Source organism: Arachis stenosperma, chromosome 8 (assembly GCF_014773155.1).
Source record: "Arachis stenosperma cultivar V10309 chromosome 8, arast.V10309.gnm1.PFL2, whole genome shotgun sequence".
Classification (NCBI taxonomy): domain Eukaryota; kingdom Viridiplantae; phylum Streptophyta; class Magnoliopsida; order Fabales; family Fabaceae; genus Arachis; species Arachis stenosperma.
Genome location: NC_080384.1, coordinates 7,871,319 through 7,882,722, shown reverse-complemented (window position 1 = coordinate 7,882,722; position 11,404 = coordinate 7,871,319). Strand labels below are relative to the sequence as shown.

Here is an 11,404-nt window from a genome sequence, read left to right as displayed (position 1 = left end):
TAGAAAAAGTCTGGATACTCTAATAAAAATTTTATAATTATTATTATGTAAAGATATTTTATTTTAATTATTGAATAATAAATTTTTATATGTTATAAAAATATTATTTTTATTTAAAATATAACAAAACAAATAAATTATATTTTTTAAATTAAGATCATCGTAAAAAAATGTTTTTTTCATATTTATTGAAATAGTCGTCTTAAAAAATTAGTTATGGTATTGCACGCTGCATTTATTTTGTATATGATATGGTAGTAGTACTTTATATTTATGACTTAGAACGTTATGGCATAGAGCTGAATGGGTTGAATAGTTTGGTTAGACTTGAGACATACAAGTATAAATAATATCTCCCTTATGCCTTTATTAGTAAGTGGGTGTTTGGATTACAGTTTGTAAATAGGAGTTTATATAAAATTGATTTTGCAAACTTGATTTTAATAAAAAGTAAATTTGTGTTAAAGTGATTTATGTTTAGTAATTTTTGTATCAAAATTGATTATAGTAAAATAAATATTGTTTGGTTTATACTATTCAAAATTACTTTTAGATAAAAAATTACTAAAATAGACCTCAACTTAAATAATTTTTTATATTATTCTATCATTTTAATTTAGATATTTAAATAGATCTTATTAGTTAATTTTATAATAAAATTAATATTTACTTACTAAAATAAAAATAATATATAAAAATAGATAAAATATATTTTTAAATAATTTGGAATCCAATGTTTATGATTTTATTATTATCTATGATTAATTTTTTATTTAATTTATTTTTTTAATAAAAGCATAATCTATATTATAAAAAATTACACTAAAACATAATATATGAAAATTAAAATTATAAAAGAGAATACTAAAAATAATAAAAAATTAAATATTTACTTTATAGTAATTGAAACAAATTTAAAAATTTTTGATAATCTTTTTATATAGTATATTTTTACTACTCTTTTTTTAGTATACTATAATTTTTTACTATTATTATTATTTACAGTTAAATTTTTGTTTAATTTACTTTACCTAATAAAATCAATAAATCATATTATAAAAAGATAATAACAAACATAATACACAAATTACAATATAAAAATGTATAATATCAAACAAACAGTTGAAAAAAAATAAAAAATAGAAAAATAGAGCTCATATAAATAAAAATAACAAGAATTTTATAAATAATATAATAACATACATGAAAGATAAAGTTGGTAAAAGATAAATACATGGTTAGTATCCATGGTTAAAAACCCGTTAAAAAAACGCAGAAGCTAAAAATAGTTGTTTCTTGTAAACGTTGATTTTGGTAGCAAACTAATGGAGCCAAGTAATTCTTCCAACCAAACTAATGGAGCCAAGTAATTCTTCCAGCAATATGATTAGAGGTTAATTAATATTTAATTTTGGCTGGAAACACAGACGTACAAAAGAAACAAAGAAAAGGATAATACTCAAATGATGAAAAATTGAAAACTCAATTACATTGAATCATGTCATGGCAATGCAGAATTGGTACAACTTGATCCATTATCCTGACGGAGCTGTCCCATCCTGTCTCAAGGGGAGTCAAATCCTTAAATCTATCATTCTATCTACTAGACTATAGCTGAGCCAAGATGCAGTGGCTTTATCGGTAATTTAAGGTAGAACCGTAGAAGACGGATACCCTTTTCACATCTAAAATCTCGCGCCACCATGTGGCCACTGCACTGCCCAGTTTTATTTTAATCAACAATCAACACTAGTTTATTAGTGTGGTTGTGAATATCGCTAATGAATCTTAATTTTTACGAGGAAAAGATGCAACTTCCTAAAGGCCAACCCCATCACCACCGACCATGACCGCCCAGGCCCCCCTAATCTGTGCTATTATCTCATCTCAATTAACATCAACCAACGCGCTAGTACGGAAAAAACAAAAACCAAAAAAATCACCGCAGCGCTTCCGAAATCACATTCATTCAATTTTATTTTTTCTGTATAATATTTTCTCGCATGTATTTTTTCTTCAGCTCCATTTAAAGGATATTTTTTGGTGACTCAATTTAAAGGATATATGAATATGATGCAATACTATATTTGACGACATATTCAAAAACAAATATACTATTCGTTCACTAAAATCAATTTGTGTATAAATATATGTGTGATTTAATTTATTTTCAACGTATATTTATATTTTATATTTCAACATGTATTTTATATTGATAGCTGACTTTAGTACTGATTTTAGTGTACACTTAACATAGTCCATTGAAAAAATATATGTCTGATGCAACTGTTAGTCAAATTTGGCTTTTTAAATTAAAAAATGGTTAGAATCAATATAGAGCAAGATGAATCGTGTCAAAATATATTTAGACATTCAGTGATTATGGTTTATGAGTAAAATGGTATTTACATTAGTGTCATTTAGATGAGGTAAATCTCTTGAATTTGTTAATGCTTTTGCCCAGATTCTGTGCTTCTTGCTTGCATGCCAGCTAGTTGTAACTTACCTATGTATATTATTCTTTTAAACACACTTTAACGGTACTGAAGTATTAGAGGTCAGACATAAAACCTGAAACAATTACACCACCCGTTTGTATATCTGATGACTAATTTACATACAAGATTCACATGTCAAACGGTCACAAATTTGTGGATCATAATAGAAACAGGACAGCAGAACAAGGGCGAAACACCCTCTAATCACTAGTAGGTAGTAATATGTTTGTCTCACGTGTGACTACTAACATCAGTTAGCAAGAGGATTGAGCACCTGCCCAATATAGAGGACAGTCCCAGTCAGATCTTCTCTGATGAGGAACAAGAATGGGTGATCAGCTACAAAGTCTATCTTGGTTGGAAATTGGATACTCCTCAATTTTATGGTCACGGCACTGGCTGCTGCAGCTTCAGTTCCTTCCTCATTTACTTCAATAAATGACTTATGATATATGCTGGACACATACAGATTTTGACTCACAGAAGAATCCACCATTTCAGTCAAATCTCCACCTTCGAAAGGCAACACCACTCCTAGCTCCTTCAATACAATCGAAGTTTCTAACCCAAAAGAAATCTTGAATTTTGGGATCCTGAAGTCACCTACTTCCACTTTTTGACGAGGAAGCTTGCGTTCCAAGAAACTGCGTTCAGAACTCACCTTCTCAACCAAAGCCGACAACCCATCTGTTGCATCAGGAAGGAGCAAGTACATGGAGAACTGGCGCTTATCTTCTCCCTGCTTGTAAGGAAGGCCAAGCACTTTGAAACCATCGAAAGCACTAATTAACTGTTTCTTCTTGCTGACCATGAAGGGGGCTTTAACCGAGCTTCCATCAAGAAGGTGAAAGTTGTGGTCCTTCGTCATTTGTGCATCAAACTTCTCAGTCCATGCACCTTTGAAGTATATTGCATTTGCAAAGATGAGCCTGGTTGAGCCGTCAACTGACCCGGCCGGAAGGACCTCCTTAATGAGGCCATTTGTCTCCTTTTCAGCCCAAGAATTAACTTCCTTGCTCACTTCAACAGCCTTTAAAACCACAATCAAATTTGAGATCAATTCATCAAATGCCAACAGAGCATGATAAACCTTGAGCCAAATTCGCTCGCTAATCCTAATTCACTTGTTTATGATAAAGAGTCATCGTTTACATAGAGAATGATCAAATATGTTTATACTAGACAACAATTGATCCCTAGAAACCAACCCTCTTGCTGCTCAAAATGCAAGATCTAAACCTTGAGTCAATTCCTAATGTCCTATGTTCAAAAGCTATAAATTTCAGAATAACAGTACAAAATAGTGAGTTAGATATTACTGATTAACTTAGTCAGTTATGTATATCATATTATTCGGGTGGATAAATATCTGTTCTAAATTAGGTCATGAACTCATTTGGGAAAAAATACGCAAGTCTGTGAAGCTAAAATGCTAAATTGAAGCAGTAATTATTACAGTGAAGTATGAAAGCTGTAGATTTGAACCTTCGTCTGGAAATCGACAGAAGCCAAAACAGCCTTATAATCGTTGTTGACGAGTTGTTTGAAGGAAGGGTTGAGAGAAAGGGAGTGATCAACCCAGACACCATCGGCGAAAGAGAGGCGAGGGCCGCCGGCGGGAGTGGCGTCGGCGAGGACCACGGAGACGAGCTGAGAGGCAAAGGAGTTGAGATTGTCGGTGGATTTAGATCGGAGAAAGGAGAGAATCTGATCGCGTGTGGGACCCTTGGAACCAGCAGCAATGATGCTGAGCACGACGTGGAGCGATAAGGGCGAAAACACTATGTTGTTGTTGCCGGTGTGCTTGGATAGTAAGTGGTTGGCGATGCTGAACGCCACGTCGTTTTGGTTTGTGATGGATTCGCGAAGGTCCATTGTTGTGGTGTTGTGTTGTTGTCGGAGTCTGTAAGAGTGAAATATGGGAAGAAGAAAAAGAAGAATGATACTTCAGTCTTCAGTGATGACTTTGACATTTTATAACTACCTACCTCTACGTGTATCTCTGTCTACATACGTGGCCTTTGGACTTTGGGTTGTTGTGCAATGCTTTTTTTTTTTTGGACTTGGCGTTGGGCCAGAGAAGTGGTTGTTCAATGCTTAGGAATAAAGCGATCCAATTTTTTGTTATTGGACTACATTTTAACGATTTTCTGGGTTGGGCCTTAATGTGCCTTTGTCTAATAATATAGGCCGTGAATGTACAGTGTCAAATAGATAAATGGATTAACAAAAACCTACTGCATTCTTGCTAGCACTCATTGGGGGATACATCATAGACCAGAGAGTCGAGTCTTTCTTGGCCAAAACCAAAAGAGTGTCTTTTCTTTAGGATCCAGGTCCTTTTTCATAGTATTTTTCAGGTTCCCAAATTAAAGGCTAATTCAACACAAGTTGAACTTCTATTTAATAGTTTGTTGCCTATTAACGAATTTGTTATATACATAAAACAAGATTCGAATTTTAAATATTTACTTAATCAAACAAATAAGATTAAACCAAGTTGGTTATACATGAGCGGGTCTAAGTTGAAGACTTGGGCTTCTCTTTGCATGCATTGAATTGCTGCTAACTTAAGTAGTGTTCATTTCACCGTCCAAAAAAAAAAAAAAGTAGTGTTCATTTCTCTTAACATAGGGGAAATTTCAAATTTGCAAACTGCAATCAACAATTGAAAAAGATAACATTAATCTTGAATATTAATGGGCTGCAGAACTTTGGTGCTTGTAAAATGTCACTTTAAAACACTCAAAATAAGTAATTACAGCAGCTATAACATCTGATATATAATAATAATAATAATAATAATAATAATAATAATAATAATAATAATAATAATTAAGATGCGGGCCTTTGATCATTTACTCTTCATACCAACAAGAGTCAGAGAAGGTAGGTACCAGACCCCATTATCTTCTTCCTAAATAATAGTGGAATTGTCAGTGTTGGATGTGACATCTATTATTACAAAAATTTTTTTGGAGAATTTTAACTTAAATAAATAGGGTTGAGTTCCTTTTTTTTTTTTAATTTTCTCAAATGTTCTGACTGCAGAGATTTATTATCCTTCACGTCAATCCCAGCCCTTACAAAATTGTAGCTGCAACGCAATGTGAGTGAGATTGCTACAAATGACGGCTAATTTTTTTTATATTATTGATTAGGGAAAGTACGAGGAGTTAATAGAATATTTGTACAATGTGTACAATGGAAATTTATGAAATATTAGAGATATAATCATTAGTGTTACCTTTTTCTATTCGCTGAAATTTTTGGGATGAGTGGTATCATGACATGGTATTAGAGTCCTAGATTTGAAAGGTCAAGAGTTCGATTTTTGGTGAACCCCAAAATCAATTTAATCTTTTGGGAAGATGTTTATTATCCCTAGTACTCGGATAGTTATTCTAGATAGTATGGAGGATATTCATTTTGTAACTCAATAGCCCATTATACACATTGTATAAATAGTCTATTCTCTCTAACGGGATCCATAAAAATATATGTGTAATACATTTTTATGGGAAGATTAGGTTTTTTTTATATGGTGTTTTATTTAAATTGGACGGTTTGATTTGTTTGAAAAAAAAAATAAACTACAAATCGGAGTGTTCGATTTATTTGAATAAAAAAAATAAACTACAAATCAAAGGGTCCGATTTATATTTTTTTTATTTTTTAAAATAAAAATTGGATTGTCCAATTTTAATATTAAATTTTTTTATTTTCGAAATCACAAATTAGACCGTTCGATTTGTGATTGTTTGTTTAAAAAAAAATAATACAAATAAATCGGTACCTCCGATTTGTATATCCCATACTAGTGTGAAACACACCTCTCCTTACAGCTTCTTATTATACACTTCTCTCTCTCACATATGAAAAATAATAAGCGACAAAGGACCAAGTTGCATTGGGAACGAACAGGTATTGTTATAAGGAGCTTAATTAATTAAATTGGGTTAGTCTAATAATTAATTCATTAGTCTATTTAAATAAGTGCGGGGTTCAAATTCTACTTTATGTTATAATAATTTATTGACTAACGATAAATTTTTAAATAGAGCTCAATACCGCATTGGTTAGTCTTTAGCTTGTGGGGCTAAAGAATACCGTACAAAATTAAAAAAAAAAAAGGTTAATTTGACTGGCTTTGATGCGGAACCAGTTTGATGAGAAAGATCCCAAGCTTTTCAATTGCTTCTATCTTGTTTAGCCTCAACACTAGTTGGGGTTACTTTCATTGATTGGATCAGCATCCACAGAGCATGGACTTGGAGTTTTGTTGAGAACCTGCCCAATAAACAGGATTTTAATTTGTACATGTTGGTGCGTGTCATTAGATTCCTTAGCTTATTAAGAGATAGAGAGCAGAGATGCTCTTAACAAACTAAGTAAATATAATATATATATATTACGCCGCCGGAGATAACGTAACTAATCATGCAAGTAGCTAGTCCAAATTCATTTCATATTGCGACAAGTTTTGTTGCCTCTAGTTGAGTAAGTTAAATGATTATTGGTATTACATGCAAAGTTACATTTCCCCCTATGCATATATTATTATTATTATTATTATTATTATTATTATTATTATTATTAATCTTTTACGTGTAAGGCTTTTGTCACCACGTACGATGAAAAGGATGCTAGCGGCGGTTGAAGAACTTTTAAGCAGGCCTTGTGAAAGTGATTCCATAGGAAAATGGTTTCGGTGTAGATGTCATGCAATAATCCAAATTTTAACTAGGGGTGGAATCCGAATTTTCTGTAGACAGATCTTCATTTTAATGAAAATTAAAGAATAAAGAATATGAAAGAAGCTACTACTGTTTATAACCTTGACTATGATTGACATGTCGATTCTAACAAACCCACATATTTTACTCTTCTCGCGTGGTGATAAATAATTAAATATAATTCAACAAAGTAAGACAAAACTGACCTCACCTCTTCTCTAAAAACACTGCCACAGGTTTCTAAAGCGCCTTTTATTTATTTTTCTAAAATCGCACATTATCTTTTTTTTTTTAACTAATTCCTCTGTCAGTTACTTCCTCTTTGTTAAGGTAAAATTAAGATTGAGGTAATGTCTAAAATGGTCTCTAAAATTTTCAACTCATTTTAGATTAGTTTCTTATTTTTTAAAATGACCAAATAAGCTTTTCAATTTTAAAATCGTGAATCTCCGTTAATCAAAAAATTACTAGATGTTTTAACGGTGCTGAAGTATACAGTTAAGTGCCAAGTTAGCACTTAACTACACGCTGATGTGGATAGACAATGAATTCAATTCAAGTTGGTGTTCTAAATTTGATTAAAATGTCCAAATTGATTCAATTTTCACTTATAAAATCCTAACCCCCAAATCTTCATCTTTATTCTTTGTGTTCATCTTTGTTCTTCATCTCCACTTATCTCCTCCTCGTTGTTGTTGTTCTAACCATAACAAGTTACACATCAGAATCATAAGCAACAAAACACAAAAAGAAAGAAGAAAGCAAATTAAATAAAAATAAAAATATTAAAACAATTTTCTAATTTCTATTTTTTGTGGAATTCGAACTATTCTAAACTTTTAAGTTTCTTTCCACACATACACCACCTTTGTAAGCAAGAAACAACCTCAAAATAAGAAAAATCGAACCTTGAAAATAAACTAATAATTAATAAAACCAAATCAAATGCACCCTTATTCCAATCAATGCAATAATGGATCCAAAAGTAGCATCACCCTTTAGTTGACCCTAACCACCATCTTACTCTACATGCCATATCCTTCCAACCTTCTCCTCTTCAACAACAATGACCAACAAGATTGTCCCCCATCATCATCACCACCACCACCACCACCACCAGACTCAATGACACCGCAACATAACAAATCCTTCAAATTAGTACTGACAACAACACATCCATAACCACATCAACTGAAGAAGAAGAAACTTTCAATGAGAATAAAAAGAAACAACAACAACACAAACCTTCCAATGACAAAAAAAAAATGAAGACAAAGAAGAAGCGATTACGTCATCAGAAAAAGAAGTGAAAAATAACTATCCCGTGGTGGTTCGGTTAATTCCGAAACAAACGGCACAAACAACCGAAACAGAATTGAAGCACATTGTTTTCGAGATTATCGCATCATCAAACTTGTGGGAACAAAGAAAAGAATACATCAAGGTATGGTGGAGACCAAAGAAACTAGAGGTGTTGCTTGGTTGGGTCAGAAAGTAACAACAACAAAAAATGAAAGGTTACCGGAGATTGAATATTCTTTAGATTAGTGCCAAGATCAACAACATCAATAAGAATGAGAGGAGTGAAGACGAAGAACAAAGATGAACATTTGGGGATTAGGATTTTATAAGTGAAAAATGGATCAATTTGGGCATTTTAATCAAATTTGGAACACCAATTTGAGTTGAATTCATTGTCTCGTCCACATCAGCGTGTAGTTAAGTGCCAACTTGGCACTTAACTGTGTACTTCAGCACCGTTAAAATGTCTACTAACTTTTGGACTAACGGAGATTCACGATTCTAAGAGTGAGAGACTTATTTGGTTATTTTAAAAAGTGAAGGACTAATCTGAAGCGAGTTAGAAATTTCAGGAACCATTTTAGGCATTACCTCAATTAAGATTAATTAATATCGATTATAATTATTTAGTATATCTATATATTTATTATAAAATATTATGTTTTATTACTTTGATTTTTTTAGCATTTATATATAACTTTGTATATTATATTATTTTTTAACTTTTCTGTTATTTTTGAAAGCTCTCAAAACATTTAATTACTATTTGTCCTACTCGTCCATTACATCCTAATCAACTCAAGTATCAATCTCATTCCACCTTCTTCAAGAATGTACTTGTTTCTGTTGGTATTGCTGCTACTAAATCTACCAGTTCTGTTTTTCTTAACCCGTCTATCATCTTTCTATCTAATATTACGTCTTTTCTTAAGCATCTTCTTTTCTTTTTTGGTAATACTTTTGCTGCTTTTTTCGCTCTTCCAGATAATTCTAAATGGTATTTTGGTTCTAGTTGTTTTCATCACATGTCTCTTTTGTGTCATCTTTTTTTGTCTTTGTTTACCACTACAAATACACCTTCTATCAACACTGCTAATAGTTTTCTCTTGCATGCGACACATAAGAGTTCTATTTCACATTCAAATCTTAATCTCCATGATACTTATTTTATTCCAAAATAAAACATTAATCTTATTTCTGTTGGTCAACTTGTTGATCTCGATTTTGATGTCAATTTTTTCATTTCTGGTTGTCACGTGTAGGATTATTGAATGGGACAAATCATCGGAATTGGACGTAAGATCAGAAAGTTGTTTGAACTCAAAAATCTTCATATTCTTCCTACGTCAAATCTTTGTACTATTTCTTTTCCATCTACCCTTCACTTGTGCCATTACCGTCTTACCTACAACTCCTTAGAAAAATTGCGTCCACTTGTGTCTAAGGTGTTCTAGGTCAGATTAATAATGATTCTTTTGATTGTATTTTTTGTCAAACTGCAAAATAACCAGCTTTATCTTTTCATAATAATTTATCTCTTACTTGTTCTCCTTTTGATCTTATCTACTCTAACGTCTGGGTCCCACTCCTACCGCTTCTATGGGAGAGACTCGATACTTTATAGTTTTCATTAATGATTATTCATGCTTTACTTAGGTTTATTTGATGACTAATTGCCATGAGCTGCCTCAGATTTATATTAATTTTGTCATTATGATTAAAACTTAGTTTTTCAAGGTCATTATATTTTTTCAGACGTGATAATGCTATGAAATACCATGACTCCAAACTTTAAATGTTCTTGCTGACCAGGTTATTTTGTCTGATTTTCTTGTCCTAATACGTCTCAACAAAATGGACGGCTGAATGCAAACACCGTCACATTCTTGACTCTGTTTGTGCAATGCTTATTTCTTCTTCGTGTCCTGAGCGTACTTAGGGTGAAGTTATTTTCACTACTGTCTATGTTATCAATAGACTTCCTTCTTCTGTCGTTGGTAACATTACTCCATTTGAGCGTCTTTATTATACCTCTCCAGATTACAGTTCTCTTTGAGTCTTTAGTTGTGTCTGTTATGTTCTTCTTCAACCTCATGAACCTAGTAAACTTGAACTTTAGGTTCGCATGTGTTATTTTCTTAGTTATGGCACTGAACACAAGGGTTATCGTTGTTAGGATCCTCTCTCTAGACGTATTTGTATGTCTCATCATGTTGTATTTTAGGAGCATCACATGTTTTCTAGGTTATCCTCATTTGAGTCCATTCCTCCTACTCAGTCACCATTTTCACTAACCGAATGTTGATATTTTTTCTAGTAATGATTCTATAGATTCTATCTCAAGTCAACCTTTTGAAGCTCCTACTCTTCCACCTTCTCCATCTTCCAATGATTTCAAACCGAATGATCATCCTACTTCTGCTGTCATGCCTTCTTCCTTCAATCGTTCTTTTAGGGTAAGAAATCCACATCCTCATCTTTTTTATTATCATTATTTTTCTACTATTTTTTCATCATTATGAACTTAAATTTTTTCGAGAAGCCCCCATAAATCCAAATTGACAACAAGCAATGCAAGAAAAATTTAAGGATTTGAAAAAACACACACTTGAAACTTGGTTAATCCTCCTTCTGATCACAAAATTGTTGGTAGTAGATGGGTATACAAAATTAAGACTCGCTCTGATGGTTCTATTGACTATTATAAGGCACGATTGGTTGCTCAAGGATGTACGCAAGAGTATGGTATTGATTATGAAGAGACTTTTTCTCTTGTTGCTCATCTCACATCTGTTCGCACTCTCTTTGTCATTGCTGTGGTTATAAAATGGTCTCTCGATTAGATGAATGTGAATAATGTATTTCTTA

General features: G+C 32.3%; 1 protein-coding gene across 1 annotated transcript; it reads right to left on the bottom strand.

The window, feature by feature from the left end:
- Positions 1–2,572: 2,572 nt before the first annotated feature.
- Positions 2,573–4,436, bottom strand: LOC130946458 (serpin-ZX). Its single transcript, XM_057875214.1, has 2 exons — positions 3,984–4,436; positions 2,573–3,528 (listed from the first exon to the last, which is right to left on the bottom strand). Exons 1-2 carry the CDS (start codon positions 4,371–4,373, stop codon positions 2,749–2,751), a joined length of 1,170 nt encoding a protein of 389 aa, XP_057731197.1. The 5' UTR covers positions 4,374–4,436; the 3' UTR covers positions 2,573–2,748.
- Positions 4,437–11,404: the final 6,968 nt, after the last annotated feature.